This window comes from Oxyura jamaicensis, assembly GCF_011077185.1.
Source record: "Oxyura jamaicensis isolate SHBP4307 breed ruddy duck chromosome 9 unlocalized genomic scaffold, BPBGC_Ojam_1.0 oxy9_random_OJ106417, whole genome shotgun sequence".
NCBI classification, from domain to species: domain Eukaryota; kingdom Metazoa; phylum Chordata; class Aves; order Anseriformes; family Anatidae; genus Oxyura; species Oxyura jamaicensis.
In genome coordinates, this window is record NW_023304180.1 from 61,716 (window position 1) to 83,054 (window position 21,339).

Here is a 21,339-nt window from a genome sequence, read left to right on the forward strand (position 1 = left end):
TGTTTTAAGGGAAGCAAAGAGTTTGCTTTAACAGCCTGGCTGTGGGAGCTGGAGCTTAGGGAGGAGCCACTGAATATCCCCGTAAGGGGCAGAAGCAGCGGGGGGATCCAGGAAGCCCAAAGGTGCCCCCAGTCCTGCTGGGGGTGAGGCAGGTGGACCTTCTTCCCTCCACTATTTGGTGCTACTCAAACTTCTCCTGCTGCCTTGGCTGGGCTGGGTAGAGCGGGGAATGCATGATCTCCTCTCCCTCTCAGGCTCTCTTATCCCGCTCTTGGTGGCTGGGGGAGACCACGAGCGGATACTGAGCAGGCTGTGTTGCAGCCTCGGCACACAGCTTGCTTCCCAACAGCTCCTCTTTTTTATTCCAAATGTGACGAGACATCCGTGTGGCCAGCATTGTGGGTGAGCCTGTGCGTGAATTGGATTTGTGCAGTAAGACTTGGGGTGGGAACGCTCAAACCGGGCTCATCCTGGAAATGTGTTCCTGAGCATGGTCCCCAGGAAGAGCCCGTGTTTAAACAGCCATGACAAACCACCAGCCTTTAATACATGGTTTATTGAGGGTTGACTAAATTGCCACTCCAACCCCCTGTCCAAGCCCTGGTGCATCTACTGGTGAGACTGCCCTTGTGCTGTGATGGCCACCAGTGGGGAAGGACAGCTCTGGCTGGCCAGTGTCTGATCCACTGGGAGAGGGGAGGGCAGCTGGAATCCTTCCATAAGCAGTGCCTGCTGTACCCCACCCTCCGTGGGCTGTTACAGACTATCAAGAGACCCTGGGAAACATCTCTGCTGTGGCTCGTCCTTCCTATGGCAGGCAACAGCAGAAGTGACTGAAGGACTTCTCAAGAACAGAGCTGTGTGTGATGGATACCAGTGTCCTCACTCACTTCCCTACCTGCCCACGTGGCCACAGAGCACGGAGCAGCGAGCTGCCCTGTCTGCCCATGTGCATGAGGGGAGGCAGGTGTCATTTAGCTGCTGCCTTGGCTCCCGCAGAGGGAAGAAGATCAGCTGCAATGTGTTGCTCAGCATACACACACAGGATCACATAAGAGTTGGAGGGGTGGACCTGTGCAGGAGTATAAAGCCACGGGTATATAAGCGAAGAGCTGCTGACACCTCCTGAAGTGCTGGATCACAGCTCAAGACGATGTCTAACTGGAGACAGGGGGACGTGTATCATGGTAGCAGCTTGCAGGACAGTCAGATGCAAAAGACCCCAACCCTTCCCTGCAGCAGTTCTCCAGGAGCAGTGCTGATGGGGCTGCTGGAGCTCAGAGGGTGAGCAGGGAGCAGGACTGCCCGATGGATGTGGAGAGGAAGGGAGGCAGGCAAGTCCCCAGCACCCACAGCAAAGCAGACAGCAGGTAGGGGCTGAGAGAAGGAAGACCCTGCAGGGATGGCCCCGTGGTTCTGCCTGGTCCAAGCCCTGGGCTAGCTCTGAGGCTGATGTGGAAGCGCTGAGTGACAAGCTGGGGCTAAACTCAGCCTCTTTGAAGGACAGGGAAGGATGAGCTGGCAGCTGTGGGACTTCAACCACAGTGGTGACTGTGGATGCTGCAGCAGCTGCCCCATCTCCAGCAGCTTCCCACGGCCTCACAGATGAGCTGGGGCATAGCAGCAGGGCCCAGCCTTGGGCTGCAGGAGTTGGCCTATGCTTGAGGATTCAGTAGTAGGCACCAAGGAGGTTTGAGACCTTGTACAGGAGCAACTTGTGGTTGGCGTGCAGGGGCATCCTCCTGTCCAGCACTTGCCAGCGGATGCACAGCTCTGGGTCACAGCCCTGGAGGAACTGGAAGGGGAGCAGAGACATCACGTGCAAGCTGGGGGTAAGGAGCAGCATCAGCTGTGCTCAGCAGCAACACACCCCCAGACTCCCACCCCCTGTTTTTGGGGCCCCTGTTGTGCTGCCATCCCATCTGCAGCCCCATGATCCTCCTCCACTGCCTGCAGCTGGAGAAACCTGCTCCTGATGATGGTGAGATCTGGGTCTGGAGCCAAAGGGATTCAGAGGGATGTCTGTCTTGCCTGGGGTCTCACCTGCCCCATGCCTTCTGAGAGCCAGGTCAGGGAGCCACGGAGGCAAGAGGCTCTTACCGAATTCAGCCGCTTCATCTGCACATCGTTCTGACTGTCAAAGTGTATGCTGACAGCAACAGTCTCAACCCAGGCATTGTCTGTGTTGCGAGGGTCATCAAGGTACCCTTTGTGTATCTGTGCACAGTGAAGGATTTCTGTATTAGCAGAGCCATAAGCATTGCTCACAGGGCGCTGAGAGGCCCCAAAGGCTGTGGGGCATTGCAACATATCTCCTCCGTGTGCTTCATACCTCGCTGCCATGCTTCAGCAAGTTCTGGAACTGGGGCCAGAACTCCCGGCGCAGGATCCACTTGAGTTTCAGCGGCAGTGTCTCGCCGGGCTCCAACGACCCCTGCACCAAAACAGATTTCATAGCCCAGCCCAGCCTCCCTTGCCACCACCAGCTCAGCACATCTCATGGTTGCCACCACCGCAGAAGTTGCCACAAGCTCTGCTGGAGTGGGGCAACCAGCGGCAGTGCCTCCCTCCTCTTCCTCCTAAACCCATCTGTGTTTCTCTCTTTTGCACAGGGCATTTCAGGGCCTGCAGAGCTCCTGGGTCTTGGCTGGACCAGGTTGCCTCAGAGCCTCCTAGGCCACCTCCACTTACCCCAGGCAGAGCCCAGACATCTGACAGGGGGTACTGGGCCACCAGCACTTCCAGCATCTTCTTCAGGCTCTTCCTGATAATGGACCCATCCAAGTTCCTCCTCCAGCTGTGAGAGACAGGTCCATGTTACTCTGTAAGCCATACCCAGCTCCCCCCTTCCCAGCAGGCAGGAGAAGGTTCCTGCTCTGAATGGGTTTTGCCAGACATCCTGGCCTCTCTGAAATGGTTTTGTGCCCCCTTCCCCATTTGTGTCCCTGGCACCACTGTCAGCAGGCACTGCTGCCACCCCACACTCACCGGGTCACAACTGGGTGCAGGGCATGGTTGGGCCCAAAGCAGTGCAGCCTCCCGCGGCCTCGCAGACCTGTCCTGCCCATGGGATTCCTGGCAGGAAAGAGCAAGCAGGCATGGAGGCTTACACCACGAAGCTGGCCAAAGCCCTAGACCATATTCCCAAATTCCCCACCATTGCATTTTGTGTGTTCTGGGGTGCTATTTTTTTTGTTTGTTTTGTTTTGTTTTGTTTTGGGGGGGGGAGGGAGCATAGCCCTGAGGAAGACACAACCCAAGGGCTATGCGTGCCATTTCCATGCCCCACTCTTAGCTGCCAAAAGGATTGCAGCCCTCCTGGCTCACACAGCTGTGACAGCAGCTTCTGGTGTGGGTGGTGCTTTTCAGAGGTGCCTAGCCCCACTGCTCCCACCTCACCCATCGACTCCACGGTGGGTGCACTCACAGCGGCAGTCCATCCTGCACAGCGTAGAGGCCATGGAAGCTCTGCCGGTCAGTCAGCCCATCCATGGCATTGTAGTTTATCTTCAGGAGAGACTCTAAGGAGCTGGGGGCAGGAAGCAGTTCGACAGTGAGGGCTGCCACGTGGGGGAGACAGGGCAGAGACGAAGGGCTGGATGGGAAGGGAGCCCCTGGGGGACACTCACAGGTTGAACGGGTCTTGCACAGCTGTGTCCTTGTGGTCGGCTGAGTAGGCAGGAGGGTCATACAGCTGGAAGTCCACCTGCAGAGCATGTAGCCATGTCAGACCCCACTTGCATCCCTGCTCTGGTGGCCGGCAAGGACTGGGAGCCCTGAGAACATTTTCTCTCACAGTTCTTTCCTCCACCCAGCTCATGGTATCACACCCCGAGGCAGGAAGGGTTCTGGGGCTGAGCTTTGTGTCTTGGTTGGAGGCTTGGGACCTCACTTGTACCCTCATGGAAGCCAGCACTAGATCCTGTCCCCAACCTACATGCCTGATTCAGAAAGTGAGGAGGCAGGTGTCTGCTCCTTCTGTCTTCCATCCAAGTACCCCAGGAAACCCTACCACTGCAGATCCCAGCAGGAACAATGTTTGCTTCCCTCTTCTTGTCCCTCAGAGGGCCTTAGAGGAGCTGTTCACTCAGACACAGAATCTCACTGGAGCTGTTATGCCCAGTATGGCTGCCCTGTGGGACCCTGGAGAGGGGGAAGTCCAGATGGGCCTTTCCATCTCGAAAACCTCCAGACATCCCCAAGTGAGACCTGGTCTTGTTTAACTGAGCACAGTCACAGCATTTTCCCAGGGGGGCATCTCCAGCCATGGTTAGACCCTATGCCAAGTAGACACCCAGCACTGGGGTGCTGAGCCCGACAGAGAATAGCAGCTCCCAAGCTTAATTCTTCTCTCTCTGGGTTGAAACGATAGCTCTGTTCCCCTTCCCACCTCCTGTCCTCCTCCACCCATGGGAGCAGCCCACGGTCCCCTCCTGCAGCACTGCTGCCTGGGCCAGAGCACTTACCTCCCAGGGCACCTTCTCATCTGGTACAGGGAAGCGGATGGTGTGAGACCCTGGGTAGATGAGGTTTCGACTAAGCACATGGTATGGGGGTTGCTTCTCTTCAGGTTTCTCCTCCAGGTCCAACTCCTTCATCTCTGAGGTTCTGCTGGAGACTGCAAGGTAGACAGAGACAGTGAGACCCTGCAGAGCAGGGTGCTGAGCCTCAGCAGGACTGGTGCTGAGGACTGTGGCTCAGCCGGGAGGCTTGCTGAGTCTGTACAGGACAAGATCTGCTGATGCCCCCAGTGGGTCTGCCCCCCTGGCATCCCTTCAGGCAAGAGGAGGAAGGACAGGAGCCTCCTCTGTGCCATGCTGCAGTGAAAAGCCTCAGCCATGGGCTCCAGGGAGGGCTCCAGCCTGGAGGCTGGGACTGGCCCCAGGGCAGGCCCTGGACTTCCCCCAGAGCCACTGCGGTGCAGCCAGCTGTATTTACCCAAGGGCGGCATGTCCTCCTCTGAAGTGAAGCCATTACCCTGCAGGGCCTGCATAATCCACCTCAAGGCTTTGGCACTCTGATGAACCTGCATGGGACAGGAGAGGGTCAGCCCCTTCGGCATGGCCGCAGTGTGTGGGCATTGCCCTCCCAGTGCCACCCACTCCACTTTCTTTTAGAAACCATCCAGGAGAGTGGTGGGACTGTGCTGCACTTATATTATTTCTCCCCCAAATGACATAGGAGTCTCTGTGTTGTCTAGTTGTAGTCTCATGGCACATGGTCCCCATACTCTTGGCACAACGGTCCCCATACTCTTGGCACAACTTCCTCAGGTTGCCCAGGACCGATGTGCCTGGGGATGGACACGCAGCACCTAAGCAGAGTCCCCCAGTCCCCAATACACCATATTGTTTCCCTCTCTGCAAACTAAATGGAGATATAAAAAAAAAAAAAAAAAAAAAAAAAAAGAGTTGCAAAATTATTCCTGATTTTGGGTCAGTGGAAAAAGAAGATGCTTCTGCCAGGGCCCTAAGAGGCCTCAGAGGCCCTGACTAGCCTCCTCTGGAGCTCTGCACCCAAACCCCTGGGCTAAAGAGCCCACTTAAGCTCAGCCCTGGGCTTCAGTCCTTGCATGAGCTGTGTTGGAGGGGCGCTGGTCTGCAGCCCAGCCCCTGGGCTGGCAGTGCACATGCATGGTGTGGAACAGCTTCACAGGGAGGAGGCTGAGACCCCCCCATTGCCTGGAGGGCCCTCTCAAGCCAAGGAGGAGGCTGGATGACCAGTGCAGGGGCTCATCCCACAACCTCCCATCAGCCCGTTTTCATCCTTTTCATTCTGGAGACAAACAGAACAGAAAGGCATATGTTTCCTATATGCCTGTTCCTCTTTGAAGCTATTGTTTTGGCAAGAAAACTCAAGTTGTTTCAAAGGGGGATTGATTCAGAGGAACTTTCTCTTATGCTGTGGTTCAGTTGACTCACCCCCTTGGAAAATCCCACCTTTGCAAGGCAGTTTTTCAGTTTTTGCCTCACCTGGTCTTCTAGAGTGATCAATCTCTGCTCCACCAGACCTGTCCTCTTCACCTGATCCAAGTCCAGCAGCTCTGCCAGTACATCAACTCTGGAGGGACAGTGCAAAGAAGAACACCCTTAGGAGTAGTGCAGGCTCAGCAGCCCACTCCATGTTGGTGCAGCCACCTCCACGGGACAGATTCCTATGAGCACTCTCCCATTGCCTGTATACATGGCAAGGAGTGTAGCAACAGCTCCTTGAGGTCCCAGAGCACCAATCCCAATTCCTTCCTGCCCAGGACAGTCGAGGATGGGGTGTCCCTGTCTCAGGAGTGTCAGTACCTCTGTGCAATATCTCTGATTTTCTGCTCTGTGTTCTGCATCTCCTGGCACTGCTGGTGCTGCAGGTAGTTCTCCTTCAGGTACATCTCCCAGGAGAGAAGGGCAGCTTCTTCATTCTTCTCCAGCTTCTCTTCTGCTAGGGAAAATGGCAATGGTCTCATATCCCAAGGCATCCAAGCTCCGATGCCACAACACAGACGCCAAACCTCGTGCCCCGGTAAGGGAGCAAAGGAAGGGAAAGGAGCTGTTCCTCACTGAGCTGTTTGTGGCGCGTGGCTGGCCTGCACAGCAGGCCTCGCTGGAGCAGGAGCTGCAAGTGGTTGAGGAGGATGAACGGCGGAGGTGCGGGTGGGCGGCCATGGTATTCCTCGATCAGGTCGTGCCTCTGGAACTTCCAGATCTGGTCTGTGTGTGCCTGGACCTGCTGGAACGTGTAGCTGGGGACAGAACACATTTGGCTGTGAAATGAGGGCAAGGAGGCACGCCTCAGCTGTGTGGTGCCCTGGCTTCTACCCATCTCCCTGAACAGACCTGGTCTGCAACCTCTGCTTCCACCATGTCTATAGCCCTCCCCTTCCCCACAAAACCACCTCTGAGGTCTGGTCCATGTTCACACAAGGCTTCTCCTCACACTTTCTTAGCATGTGGTGCCCTGGCCCTGGCCAAGCCTGCAATAAAGCCAGCTTAATTCACTGTCAGGACCACGGATCCAGGTCAGACTCACTTGAACATGGCGATGAGAAGGTTAAGGAGGAGGATGTTGGTGAAGAGCAGGTACAGGCACAGTAAGATGACGGTCAGCCACTCTGGGAAGATGGGTTTCTTGTTGTCCTCATTGGTCTCTGGGCACTTGGGCTTGTAGGGGTCAGTCCCATTGGGGCTGCACTGATCAATGTTGAAGTTCACCCCTGCAAGAGAGCACAACAATACTCTACCGCAGCCAAACCTCGCACTGTCTCAAGGAGCATGTTGTGCTCCCTGACAGCTGCCAGCATCAAGGTGGCTTAGAATATAGCAGAGATTTGAGCAACTGGTGCATACTGAGTGTTTCCAAGCTCATTCTGCATCATAGAATCATATCACAGAATGGCTTGGGTTGCAGAGGACCTTAAAGATTATCTAGTTCCAACCCCCCCTACCATGGGCAGGGATGTCACCCACTAGATCAGGTTGCCCAGGACCTTGTCCAACCTGATCTTGGACACCTCCAGGGATGGGGCATCCACAGCTTCTTTGGGCAACCTGTTCCAGTGCCACCTCCTGAGTTCACCACCCTCTGAATGAAGAATTTCAGAGATTATTTAATTATTTAATTTCACAGATTATTATTTCATAGAATTTCCTCATAGTCTCTAATCTAAATCTCACCTTTTTTAGTTTAAAACCATTCCGCCTTGTCCTGTTATTACCTGACTGAGCAAAAAGTTGTTCTACATCAAGTATTGAAAAGCTGCAATGAGGTTACCCTGGGGCCTTCTCTTCTTCAGTCTCAACAGCCCCAGCTCTCTCATCCTTTCTTCATAGAAGAGGTGCTCCAGACCTCCGATCAACTTCATAGCCACCCTCTGGACCCGTTTGATCATCCTCTCTGTCCCCATTGCACTGCTTATTGCCACCAACTTTGCAGCTGTGACACAGGGCTGGATCTACTCCTGGCAGCTGGGACCCTGCCATTTGCTAGTGTTATCTTGGTCAATCCCTGGGTTTGTCATGGTAGCAACACTTTGAACATGCCAGAGCAGGGCTCCATCCCCACACACTGTCATTGCTGCCTCCTGGCCTTACACTGTGGCTTGAAGAGGAGTCCTGTGCAAGGCTTCCATGGGCTAGCAGACTGTTGCATGAGCTTGGCACACCTCAGCCTTGTAGCAAAGCCATCCTGCATGTGCCACACAATTTCACAGGCTGCTGTCCCTTACCATCAATGTAGGAAGGAATCTGTCCGAAGATGGTCAGGTAGGAGTGGTAGACTACACCACGGAAAAGCCACTCCACACGTTCCTCATTGTGGATCAGGATGGCCTGCTTGGCAACCCCAAAGGACACCACCCACACTGCTAGCAGGAAGAGGAAGAAGAAGACATCCTTCATCTGCAAAGACACAGGTGAAGCAAAATTGCGTCCTGCAGCAAACTACCCTCAAGGACAGCGTAATGTGGGTGGCACGTGTCCTGCAGGCCTCCAGCTGCTCTAGCTGGAAGCCAGGCCTGACAGGGTGGAGAGGTGCTCTCACCATGCGCTTCACAATGATGATCTTGGGCCCCAGTGTTCTACTGACTGTGAAAATATGCATCAGACGCAGGCAGAAAATAATAAAAGCCAATGACAGTATGATGCGTCCGGGATACAAAGTTGATGGAATGAGCCTGGGCACAGAAGAGAGGAAAGGAAACAGCTCAGTGACACCAGTGGTTTTTTTGTTTGTTTGTTTGTTTTCTGATCTCACAGCATCACATTTCTGCAATAGCAGTGACCTTCCCCAGATTGCTGGGTGAGAGTTGCAGCATGAAAAACATCTCTTCTAAAAACAGTTGAAAAAGAAGTAAATTGGTCAGAATTAATCACATGATTATGAAAATCTTCACTGGTCTTTTGAAGAAGAAACTGCAATTAAAAAAAAAAAAGTGCACAATTCTCAGACTAGTTTAGGGCCAGCTGCAGTCTACAGTTGTGACTTGAGCCCATGCACTGCAAGGTAAATGGCTCTACATCTCACCTGCAAGTCAGCCCCGTGATAAAGACCACAATGGCACAGACATCCAACTTATTCCAGAAGTCCTTGAAGTACAGGGAAGCCATTTTCAGAACCCCAAGCCCATCTGGATCATACAACAGCTGTTGGGAAGAGAAGAGGAGTTAGTATGTCAGTGAAAGTCTTGTAAGATACTCAGCTGCCATGTAAAAAGGAGTGGTGGCACAGATCTGCTAGCCATCACCAGACTTCCTTGCTTACCTGAAGTTAACCTGAATCTACAGGGTATTCTACATGGGCATGGAGGAGCATGGGGAGAGATACCTGACACAGGGGGCTCTTTAGTCTGTTGAGGAAAGGCACAGAGATGAAGCAAAAACTGAAAGAAAAAAAAACAAAAACCAAACAAACAAAAAAAAAAAGTGAAATAAAGTGTGGAAATGCTTCTGGGAATAAATGCCCATGGAAAGAAGTGGTCCCTCCATCTCCTGATGTTTTTGACTCAAACCAGTGTGCCTGTCTCTGAATACCAAGGGCCAGGCCAGAGGTTGCTAGTGAGATTCCCTGGCCTCAGAGACAGGGCGATCTGGCAGTTCCTTCTGCTGGGACCTCTCCAAATGGATGGCAATGTAAGAGGCAGCATGGGAACACAAGTTAGACGGGACCTTCCAGGAGCACCCAGAAGGGTGTCTCTGGCAGCCTGGACCATCTCACCTCCTCCCATCCTCTGCTTTGCCCGCCCCATACCTGGCGCATCTCCTCGCACACCAAGGAGAAGAGCCAGAAGTAGATGAGGTACTCCCACCAGGATGGTAACGGCTGGAAGTCAACCATCAGGACGTAGGCGAAGAGCAGGAGGAAGGTGAAGTAAGAGAGAATGTTCATGTGGAAGATGACGACAGGTGCCGTGAAGAAGGCCCGGAAGCGTGTCAGGCAGTTCATGGGCTGCAGCTTCTTCTCCCTGGGGGGAGCAAGGACAAAAGCATGGCTCACCTGCCTGAGGTTTGCCTGCTAGCAATGCAGGTGAGGAGTGCTGCTCTGACCAGGCAGTGTGGATTATAGTGCTCGCCTGCACCAGCCAGCTAGAGCTCTCAAGGGGCCTTGCTGGCAGATCAGCTCTCCAAACCATGCACTGCCTATGGAGATGTCACAACAACTACTCCCAGCCTGTGCACAACAGTCTGACCCTCCCAGCTGGTTCCTGGGGTCACTGCAGCCACCCCAAGGGGACCTGCAGGCACTGCATGGTGAGGCTGAAGGCTCTGGCACACGGGTGTGCAAAGGGTGCTCTTGGGCACGTGTTGGGTGGTTGCATGAAGGAAAGGTTCCCGTCCTGTGTGGCACAGGGCTGGAGAGCAAGCCAGTTGAAGGATGAGGCTGAAGGAGAATCCTGCCTCCAGGCATGCATACCCCAGCTGCACGATGTACCTGAAGGTGATGAGGCTGGTGTAGAGAAGTGGGAAGAAGAGCATGCACGCAATCACCCGCCAAAGCCCATTGTCAATGCACAGCTTCCCCCACCAGACTTTTGTCAGAAAGGCCTGTGAGGAGAAGAGGAGCAGTGGTTACAGGAGCCACCTCTACCTTCTGGCCAATTCTTGAGATGTTCAGCTAGCCCACCCAATGGACAGAGCCCCGGCCTGTCTCCCAGGAGGATCAGGGACAATGGATTTCCCCAGGAGCAGGGAGGAGACGGGCAGGCCCAGCACAGACCCTGGCACAAGCCACCGGGGTAGGCAGGGTGCTCAGCCACCAACTGCAGGGCACAATCCCTCCATTTGAGCCCTACCTCTGCAAACAAGGCACCCTGAATCTGGGGCAGGGGACATGCTGCTTACTCCCCCCTCACCCATTCCATCCACCACCACCATCACCCCCCAAGCATCACCACTGGTAACCCACTTGGACACCTCCATGGGCCACAAAATTCATGTTTTTGGCCTCCAGTGCCAACTGCAGACAAGTTGTCTTCCCCCAGGCCTCCGAGACACGGATGAGGAGCTTCTGGGCCCTCTCTTCATCCTTGCGATAGCAGTCTGTGAACACACCTGGGGGACAAGGGAGACAAGGCTGAACTCTGGGGCCAGCTTCAGTGCTCAGCAGGAAAGCACCAAAGAGTACTTCACAGCAGGAACTGGGCATTTCACTGTGGCCTCCCTCTGCACTCCTGCCACCACCCTCACAGCACCATGACCCCAACCACAACAAGCACACCCCCATTTGGCACTATCCAGCCCACCTACAACCCCTTAGACACAACCCGGGCCAAAGTAGCCAGCACAACGGGGTATGAGAGTCGTTCTGGTTGTCCCCCTCCCACTCACCAATCGCTTTGTTCTCGTACTGCTCAGCCAGGGCCAGCATTTCATCAGTGGTGTCAGTGTCTTCCTCCTCCTTGGCGAGCTCCTTTAGGATTTTGCTGCAGGCCAGAGCAGCCGCCATGCAGTCCTGGCTCTGGAGCAGAAGAGGCCAGAGAGGGTGTGGGACTCTGAGACTCCTACGTGGCAGACCTGACAAGTCCTTCGGGGTTCCCACAAGAGGGAAAAGGAATGCCCCAAGCTGAGTTCCACTCAGAACAGACAACTTGCTATGACAAGGACTGAGCTGTCCTTCCCTCTAGGTGCAGGGGCAGCAGATAACTAATTGCCATGGGGAATCTGGGGACATTCTTGCTCTTGTAATAGGAAGCCATGGGTGATGGGATGTTTGTGACTCCATGGCTGTGGGGAAGACATGCTCCACAACCATGGCATGGTCATGTTTTGCCAGCTGGCAGCCAGCTACAACACCTCTTGTACAGAGATGCTGGAAGCCTTCTCTATCCCCAGCTGCCATGCTCTTGGGTCCCCCTTGCAGTGTGCTGAGCCCTATCTTAGCCTTTGCTAAGAGCACACTTCTGGCCCAGAACATCATCAAATGTCATCAAGTGAACGCTGAGTGTCCACAGGCTAGGAGGGCTGCCACAGGCTTGTTGGATGGCTCCCGTATGGCTGTGGCTTGGGCACTGCCATGGACCTGTGACCTGTGACCATGGAGCTTGCCTACTCGCCTGAATCCCAGCAGGTGTAACCTTGCCTTTTGGGCTTGGGAGTCTTGGCTCCGTCTGAGCCCTACAGCTGGGACTGACAGGTTCGGGCTGTAATACCTGGGCCCAGATGATTTCTGCCAGTTCCTTGCGGTTCTGCACCACAGCCCAAATGAGCAGGTCACGGACTGGGTCCATGCTGAAGATGACTCGGCCAGAAGAGCGCTTGTAGAGGGACCGGAGGCTTGACCCCTGGACCTGAGAGGTACGCAACAGTCAGATGTGTTCACCTGCCAAGAGACTGCAGAGAGCAGACAGCCCCTCAACATGAAGCCCTCCCTGAACCCATGTGCCTGCCTCCACCAGCCATAGAAGGCCTTTTCTGCAGACAGAAGGGTGGCAGGGCTGTAATCATCCTGGAAATGCCACTTTTTCTAGGGCTAGAACCATCTGGGGATATGGCCAGCCTGTCTAGCACATGAGGAGCCTCTCTGTCCTCCACCCTGCTGGGTCCTGCCCAACGGTGTCACAGCCACGTGGTGCTGCACATGGAGGAAGGGCTTTAAGGGATTTTAAGTGGGAATCTTGAGTGGACAAAAGGACAGTGATCCAGCTGCAACTTGCAGGACTGTTTCTTGAGCCAGTGCCCCCTTTCTAATGCAACCCCGCCACCATGTAACCTGGAGATGCGTACATTCAGCTTGATGTGCGGGACAGGGATGGAGAGCCGGGGCCGCTCAGTGTGCTTGGGCTTGGGGTAGAGAGGCTGTGTGGAGTGGCCCAGGAGCTCCCGCAGCACCTGGGAGACATGGTGCAGTTGGATTCTTGGCATTTTGGAGCTAGCTGTGTTCTCTGTCTCCTCCAGCAGGACCTTCTGCAGCTTGCTGTGGAACAGGCAGGATGATGCCATGTTGTTGTAGAGGTAAATGAGGGTGTCCCAGGTGACAAACTCCTTGAGACGTACTCCCTGTTCCAGGAACAGCTTCACAAACTCTGGCTTGTTTGAGATCAGGGCAGCTGCCATCACAGGGTGGAGATCTGTAGGCTGGCAGACCAGAGGCAGAGGTGAGAGACACCATGGCCTCAGAGCAAGATTTTATCTGAAAGCACTCAAGAAGTTTCTGGGATTGACATAGCATCTGGGAGGGAAAGGGGAAAGGAGGCACTGGGACTTGCAGGACACCCCCCAGAGACACACTTGTAGGTCAGTATGCTTTCTCCCCTGGCAGTGAAGCCCTCTGCTTCCTTGGCTGCTTAGTGGGGGTATGGGGTAGAGCCACAATAGACTGACTCTCTTTCACCTCATGCTCATGAGGATGCACCATACAAACAAGCAGGGCCTTGCCAGCTTGTTCCCCCCACCCTGTGCACAAGTGTTCAGCTGAAGGATCCCAGTGCTGCCAGCTGGAAGTTGTGTGCCTTTCCAAGACAACCTTTACATGTGCTCAGAAGCGAAAGCAGGGCCTGTGGGTACGGGGTATGTTTGTCCTGGCAGGAAGGTACCTCACCGCCTGCCACCACTTGTTCTCGGCCTTAGTTTTTCATTCCAGCCACACTGGTCCCATGCTGTGGCACCTATAACAGCCCTGGCTTGTGTCAGCTCATCTAAGAGCCTTCTTCATCCTCCCTTCCTGAAAAAAGAGCAGCTCTTATTCAGGCTGTGGATTTTCACATCAACTATTTATTCTTCAGGATCCTGCTTCCTGGCAGCCCTCCCCAATTCCATGAGAGGCACGTGAGCTGGGGAAACCCAAACTGTCAAGCAAAATAGGAAAATTCCTTCCAAATCCCACAGGGCCATCTGATCTACTCAGTTTTGACTTCAATGCTTTGGACCATCTCAGTTGGATTGGGCACGGGACAGCAGAGCTGGCTTGTGCTGCTTCCTGCTCCACTTTGTATCAAAGCTAGCAATTGTTTGAGCAGGGAAGTACCCAGCTAGGTGAGATGAGTTTATAGACAAGTTGCCATTTGGCATTAGCAGAGAACATAGGGCATAACTATGAAGAAGTATTTTTGGCTCTAGGTTGGTGGATTGTCTTTCAAAGACACCGGTGTTGAATGAAATACCAACAACCTTTGTAAAAAATTATAGGGCAAATAGGACCTTTACAAGCAGTGAATTGCAGGTTGTGCCCACCTCTGCATTTTGGAAAGACAAGACAGATTAAGAGCCCCTGACAATGTAATGGAAGTTTAGGGCCCCCCCAAAAATGCCCTCAAAAACCCTCCCTAGGCAAAGCAGAGGTGAAAAGTGCTCTCAACATGAACAGCCCTCAAGCTGGCAAACTAAGCCTCACCAAACAGTCTTACAGTAAGGTCCAGGAAGGTTTGTGCATGGTCAGGAATGGGGAGAAATGTCCTAACACTTGCCCTCGATATTCCCCCAGGCCCCCAGCTCTGCCTCCAATGGCAGCCACGAAGCAGACAGACAGCACAGATACTGCCTTACCTTCCACTCATGGTCGTCTGTGAAGATCTCACTCCGAGCAATGTCCACTCTGTTCCAGGCCACAGCTAACTTCAGCTGGTGGTCCCAGTTCTCACGACCAAAGTGATCTTGGTTTTGAGATGCTGCATGTAAAGTACATGCATTAGAACAGAGGGTCATTTACCCCCTTGAAAGCCCACTTGGAGGCTTGGTTCTTTGGGAGAAATATCTCCTCCTGATCAGTTCATCATCACAAGTTTTGAGGAGCCCTTTGGTGACTCCACAAGCCAAGCAGCTGCAGGAGGCAACTTGTGATCCCCATCCTATTCATCTCTCCCATGCCCCCAAGCAGCTACCTTCCCCTCACCTTTGAACAGGGCCTGGAGGATGGCCACATCCACATCCTGCTGGCCATATTTGCCCTCTCTGAAAATGGTCAGGAGATGCTGGCTCCGCACTATGTCTTGGATCTACAAGGAAAGCCATGGGCAGGCAGTCAGCAGCAACATCTCCTGCCTGCTGCTTCCAGCAGCCCCCTGTGAACCCGTCCTGCTTGGAACAATTCCTTGCTCCCTCTGGGTCTCCTGCAGGTCCCCTGTGCTGTCTCCCAGCCCAGCTGGGGTTGGTGTCACATGGTCCTTCTCTGCCCAAAGTGAGTAGGCGGTGGAGGGGCAGAGTTTGAGCCCTGGGGTGTCCACCAGGTCAATGCTAAGTATGGCTGGGAGAAGATGGAATTTCAGTAGGACCTGAGCCTTAAACTTCCCACTGGGAGCCCTGCTGCTCACAGAAAAGGATGCCTGGGGACCCCTTTCGTCTCCACATACTCAGAGAAAGGAGCTGCCTGCCTGCAAGAGGCTCACCTTCTTGGTCCACTCCACCAGCTTGCCCTCAGTGAAGAGCTCATAGGTGTCATGGAAAAGCACACTGAGCTTCTTCCGGATCAAGGCGATGGTTATCTTGGGCACAGGCAGGTTGGCGACCTGCGCAATGACATCCGCCACACGCCCAGACCCTTCTACAACCACACAGGGTGTCCCATTGGTGATGGCATTGTAGATGGTCTGCAACCAAGCAGGGAGACTGGTCCTAATATCATGCAGAGGCCAGCAAACCCCCACTGATCCTGAATCCTTCCACTGATACACCACAGCACCCCTATTCTGCTGCATTTCACCTGTGACGACCGTGGTCCCACCAACGCCGAGAGAGCAGCACCCCATGCAAGACCTGCTGCCCTTGACCCTGGCCACCAACTTAACAGGCTTTCCCAATCCTGCTCCATCCCACCACTAACCCCTCTCAGCTCTGCTGGGAGAGGGCAGGGGCAGTTCCTTACATCAAGTGTCCCAGGGCCTCCTTCCAGCACCACACAAACAATGGGGATCTTGATGGCAACGCCTGCAGGGAAGCAGAGCCTGGGGTCACCGTCCTGTGGGGCAGCCCCTCCGAGCAGCTGAGCTGGGTCCCCACTGAGCTGCGGGGTGTAAAATGCAAGGTCAGAGCACTACCAGGCTTCAGGAGAGAGGGGAAACAATCTCCTGGCAGTCATGCTGCTGGCAAAGGTTGGCCTGAGGCAGAAAAAGGCCCCTTGATTTGTGTCACTGAGGTACCCGGCAGGAACCATGTTCTGCATTTATCATAGTCATGTTCTCAAGCCCTTGTCTGGATCCTACAGGGAAGCCAAGGCCTCCTCTCTCACCTGAGTCCAGGATGGGCACTGCTTACCAACGGATGACCCATCAAGCCTTTTGTCCTCCCCTGCCTCAGGCTTCCTTGTGTTGCTGTTACCTCCTTTCACCTTGGTCTGCTCCGAAATGAACTTCTCCAGCCGGGTCCTCAGGGGGATTTCCACTCCGTACCTCCCATGGGTCCCATCGTCCACTAGGATGAAGTGGGAGTGATTGCTGTCCAGGCACGAGAGGCTTCCTTGGTTCTCCTCATCCAGGATGTACTCAGCTGGAAAGCCACCCTGCAAGATGCAGAAGGAGAGGCTATAGGCAAAGCCTGATGGGGCTGAGGAGGAACACCAGATGCCCAAAGCAACCAGTGTGTGAGCTGGACAGCACGCAGGGGCAGACAGGCTGAAGTCACCCCTGCCATCTCTGCAGTCCTCACAGCAGTCTTGCCCCATGCTCTTCTGTCTCTGCTCCACCTGCCCTCCCAGCCTGCTCCCACACACCCACAAGGGTCCTCCCAGGAGAAGCACAGCACCTATGCAAGACACTGGGTAGGGCAGAGGGACTTCTCCATAAACATCAGCCTGAAATCATCACTCCTGGTCTGGCTGGGTTTTTACTTGGGCTACCAGCCATGGCCACCTCTTGAAGCACCCCTTCCCATAACGGTCCTTGGGTAGAACTTCCCCATCAGCCCAGGTGTAAGCAAAGCAAATGCATTTCCAACTCTGCCTGGCTCACCATGGGGCAGATGAGGCTGTCCCGGTTGTACACAGTCCCCCAGGTGGCTATGCCAATGGTGACAATGTCGGCCTCCTTGTAGCTGCAGTTGAGGATGAAGTCTCGCACTGCCTCTCCCACCTGTTTCATCACACCAGCATGGGACCCCCCTGTGATGATCCAGGCCCCTGGGGGTCAGAGAGGGACTTGGGAAGGGAGAGGCTCTGTCACAGCAACCTCCTAGCATCTCGCTATATGGCTGCAGGATCACTTGGTCCTCAGAGAGGCTCCATCCCCTAGAAGATGTTCTCTCTGCCCACTTCATCAAGACCTGGCAGCACAGGAGATACCTTCTGCACAGTGCTGCATCTCTCAGTCTCACTCCTTATAAGTCTGTTTGCAGCAGCTGAGCGAGAACTCCATCCCTGTTGGGTGGTAGTTCAGTCAGGGCCCTAACAGGCCTTCCAGGCCAGCTCAGTGTCTCCACAGCAGCCAAACTCACTGGGCCTGGCATGGCTTGATGGCAGGTCCCTCCCCTGCTGCAGTCTCAGGGAGAAATTCTGCAACTCTTACCAGTGGTCTGGGCCACTTTGACTAGCCCTTGCCGGAAGATGTTCTTTAGCCTTGGCTTCATGATGAAGTTTTTGGCTCCACCAGTAACCGAGATGAGCAGGTTGGGCGCATCAAGGCCCCAGTGCTGTGTCATGAGGTGGTAGATGACCCTTGGAGGAGTATCAGAGGAGACACGGACGTACTGCAAAAGGGGAGCATACATGTATTTTGGGTAAAAAGAACAGGGCTGGGGGCACCTCCACCATGATTTCTCACATCCCAGCAAAGAACCAGGGGCTTCCCATGTCATTTCCCAGAGGAGTGCTGTTGCTGCTGCCCCAGTTCTTGGTGCATAACCCTGTTCCCAGTCACTTCCCTGGAAATGTGAATCCCCAACACTTGCCTAAGGATAAGGACAAGTAACAGCAAAGCCTTGAAGCATGGGCCTCATTGCATGAAGACCAGTCTTACGGTTTCAGAAAAGGATAAGGTACAGGGCGGGTAGAGAGGAGGGATTCTGTCCCATCCACCTTTTCCTCTGTTTTGCCTTTGGGGCACTTGTACGCTTCCCTAACCTCTCGTTCAGGAGGGAAGTACTTGCGTTTCATCTGCCATGGCAAAATTTGAACTCTGATTCCCAGTGCACAACAGAGGGGCAAAACAGATCACCTTTCCCATCTTCTGTCCCAGGCCTGCAAAGTGGATGTCCCCAAAGGCATCTGTTGGCATTTCCTGGATGTGCCTGCTGGGGTCCCATTCCTTCCCCAGGAAGAGGGGAGTTTTGACAGCATCTTCCAGGTGCTGTTCCCTGAGGTAGCCGCACTCGCATACAATCCTCCTGAAACACACACCACCAACTTTGTAGAAAACAAGCTGACCCCAAAAAACAAAGCCCAGGTGGCCTACCTGCCTCATCCAGGCCTGAGGTGTTGGCATTTGGATTAGGAACACCACAGGCACCAGCACCTCCTACCCAACCTGTCTTACAGCTCAGAATTTGTGAAGAAACAAGGGCTTTTTCTAGAGAAGAACTTACCAAAGATTTGTATTTCCATCTATAGAGCTTTATGACAGAAATATTAAGGTTGCTCTGGATGAAATATGGAAAGAAATGACAGCATGGGAAAGCATCAGAAAGGTTACTCACTGGGAAACTAGATATCAGCCATGCAGTGATACACAGCAGGATAAAGAAACACATCAAAAGGAATTTGTGAATTCCCTCGATACCAGTTCCCTTGGCAGAAAGGTATGATTTTCTGGTGCTGTACAATTGTCACCAAATGTCCCTTTAGCTCCCCCGGCAGGAGAGGGGAAGGAGGGACTGACTTACCCAGAATCTGATGTCTGGGAACTTTCCACGAAGTGCACACACTCTTTCTTCCGGATGTTTTCAGGAATCCATGAGATGAGATTTTCCTGAGGAAGAGCAGCAAGAGGTCAGTGTTTCTGGAAAGGGCCAGAAGTTACCCCAGGGACCAGATACAGTGGTGCTTGGACCATATCTAAGGGCTATTTTTTCTGTGAAGGAAGAAAGCTCCATCATTCTCCGCAAGGACTAAGCCAGGTGTACTCCAAGGAGAGGAGATTCAAATACTGGACGTGAATGCTGGACATGCAGATGTATCTCAGATATTTGGGGTTTTCTGTCCTACCTCTAAAACTCAAGTGATCTGTTATTGACATCCCCCCCCTAGCCTGAGATTCCCACACTGATGTGTCCCAGGATAACCCAGTAATGCTCTTCTACCACGTGTGGCCAACTCCCACTTCTTACAGCAGCTGCCGAACTTGCCTTCTCATTGTTCCCAGAGGGAAAATGTGCCTTCCGTCTGCTCCTGGAGATGCTGCTGCTGCTCTGCTGGAGGTTGGGGACCACCTCAAAGTCACTCATCTTCATGGGCTGCACAGAGGGACTGTCTTCTCTCTCAGGGCACACCTTGTTCAGCTCACTGGGGAGCACCTTGCTGTGCCGGCCATGCACAGCCATGGCTGCCTAGCCTCCTCTCTCCCACTCCTAAGCTGGGTGCAGCAAAAAAGAAAAAGGATACACGTGGATTGAGAGCAGTGGGTCACCCTGTTTGTCATTCCCTGTGCAGGGGGAGGTCTGAGCAAGAGCAGAGAGGTGATTTCTGTAAAAACCCACAGGGTGAGTCACATTGAGACAGATGTGTTTGCAGCCTGCCAGACTCTAGCCTGACCCCCGTGTCCTGCCACCAACACGGCTCCTGCTCTGCCACCTGGCAGTCCCTGGGGTATTCCTGGCAGCAGGATGAGCAGAAACCAGGTCTCTTGTTTGAACAGCCTGAGCGCAGCCCTGCCTGGAAAATTGGGGTTTGCAGGAAAGATGGTCAGCTCCAGCTGGGACCTTGCTGGTCACAGTGTTCAGCCTCTTATTTCAGAGGGGGTGCAACAAAGTCCCTGCACTCTGCCTTGTGGGTGAAGGGTGATTTAAGTTAAAAGTTGCCAACTGCCATCATGCATGCCTTCAAGACTCCAATAAAGCCAGGCCACAAACTTGCCTGCTGCAGCCACAAATCAGCTCCTGAGCCTTCCCAAACACTCACAACCTCCGCTTCTGAGCTCATGAATGGCCAAGTCCCCCAAAAGCTGCTGGAGCAAGGATGGAAAAGCTCCTGTGTGTCTCTGGAGCCCAAAGGGGAACGGTGTCCACTCTGGGGGGCTGTGGGCAGGTAATGTGCACAGCACTCAGGTAATGAGGTGGCAAAACTCTAGGGTCAACAGGCCTGTGTTTGTAAGGAGGATTTTGGCTGCCTTTCTGCCAATCAAACCCTTCATCACAGCCAACATGATGAGGGCTGGGAGGACTTCCGACTGTGTGGAAGGAATGGTGGAGCAAAATGAGGTCTGCCACTGCATTTCACTCATGTCTCCTTCCCCCATGCTCAGCTGCAGGCAGGGAGCAGACAGAAAATGCCTTTTTGCCCATTTCTCTTGAATGCCAGCTTCCTCCTGGACTCCCCCTGGGACGCACACAGCCCCATCGACCTTGGGAGCCGGGTTTTGGTGGGCCAGCTTTCTGCACCAACACAACCGATGGTAGGTCTAATTGTTAAAGAGTCCTCAAAATAACGTCAAGCATGTCCTGAATTCTCCATTCTGGCCCCACGGGGTGGCAGACTGCTGGGAGCATAGCATATGCCCACAAGAAACCAATAAGCACAGGCAGGCAGGGCTGTCCCACCGGGCACCCCAGGACTGCATGACACCCAGAATACCTGTCCTTAAGGGGGTCTGGGGACTACAGCAGAGCACAAGGTGCCTTCTCCCACCTCGGCCAGCACTGCAGGAGGGGGGGGCTGTACCCATTGCAGGCAGCATGGGGCCCCTTGCCATGGGGGTGGTCAGCAGGATGGCCATTCAGGGACAGGGATGCAAGGCAGGTGCTGAAAACTGCCTGCAGCCCATGCTCCTCCGCCTCCCCTGCCCCCCACCACGGTTGCAACTGTACCTTCCCCGCAGCATCCTCCATCTGCATCACCAGCTCTTCTGCTCCATCCCTGCCACGGGGAAGTCAGCCTCCTGTCCTCCTCTGGCAGGTCATCTTGTCGCTCGGGAAGCGGGCGATGAGCTGAGAACAGGGCAGAGTTGCCTGCAAGCTGCCCGCAGAGAGGAGGAGGTGGTAGAGCGGCTGGCAGCTTCCCAGCAAATCAGACTGCAGAAGCAGTCCCTGCGCCCTGCCGAGAAGCTGCAGCACAAAGACAAGCCCCGCGTTTGCTCGAGAGGCTGAGTCACGCTTCCCTTGATCGCAGCCGCCATGTCCGTTGCAGCCTGGAAGCGCGCAGCACCCCGACGCTGCCTGCCTTACACAGCGCACCGGCTGCCTCCGGGCAATGTCACGGGCAGGGGACCAGCAGATCACAGGTCAGGGCCAGGAGATGTTGCCAGTTATCAAACCCAGGCACATTCTTCAGTGCTGGGGGCTGAAG

The 21,339-nt window shown here is 54.2% G+C and overlaps 1 protein-coding gene across 3 annotated transcripts; it reads right to left on the reverse strand.

The window, feature by feature from the left end:
• Positions 1-536: 536 nt before the first annotated feature.
• On the reverse strand, positions 537-21,087 carry LOC118157665 (transient receptor potential cation channel subfamily M member 2-like). 3 transcript variants are annotated; one of them, XM_035312080.1, is made up of 33 exons: positions 20,862-21,087; positions 19,185-19,406; positions 18,723-18,808; positions 18,059-18,227; positions 17,411-17,591; positions 16,859-17,025; positions 16,230-16,410; positions 15,778-15,839; positions 15,302-15,502; positions 14,809-14,911; positions 14,463-14,584; positions 12,705-13,055; positions 12,131-12,268; positions 11,310-11,439; positions 10,888-11,033; positions 10,414-10,526; positions 9,733-9,946; positions 9,010-9,128; positions 8,527-8,659; positions 8,213-8,384; positions 7,018-7,201; positions 6,549-6,730; positions 6,294-6,426; positions 5,973-6,060; positions 4,939-5,026; positions 4,467-4,618; positions 3,630-3,706; positions 3,428-3,529; positions 2,989-3,075; positions 2,692-2,797; positions 2,333-2,434; positions 2,101-2,217; positions 537-1,795 (listed from the first exon to the last, which is right to left on the reverse strand). In XM_035312080.1, the coding sequence occupies exons 2-33, from the start codon at positions 19,377-19,379 to the stop codon at positions 1,670-1,672; spliced, it is 4,527 nt and encodes a 1,508-aa protein (XP_035167971.1). In that variant the 5' UTR covers positions 19,380-19,406; positions 20,862-21,087; the 3' UTR covers positions 537-1,669. The 3 variants fall into 3 exon arrangements, with proteins under 3 accessions (XP_035167971.1, XP_035167969.1, XP_035167972.1); XM_035312078.1 differs by having other exon boundaries at positions 19,185-19,411; XM_035312081.1 differs by lacking the exons at positions 10,414-10,526; positions 10,888-11,033; positions 11,310-11,439; ... (11 more) ...; positions 19,185-19,406; positions 20,862-21,087 and adding an exon at positions 9,247-9,331 and having other exon boundaries at positions 9,733-9,764.
• Positions 21,088-21,339: the final 252 nt, after the last annotated feature.

What these genes read in the sequence shown, in the direction of transcription:
- LOC118157665 (XM_035312080.1), bottom strand. Translation starts at nt 19,379, where the DNA reads ATGGCTGTGCATGGCCGGCACAGCAAGGTGCTCCCCAGTGAGCTGAAC. An exon ending in TCCCGCACATCAAGCTGAAT is followed by an intron (nt 12,269 to 12,704) that starts GTACGCATCTCC and finishes CGTACCTCTCAG; the next exon opens with GTCCAGGGGTCAAGCCTCCG. An exon ending in GGAGGACATGCCGCCCTTGG is followed by an intron (nt 4,619 to 4,938) that starts GTAAATACAGCT and finishes TCTACCTTGCAG; the next exon opens with TCTCCAGCAGAACCTCAGAG.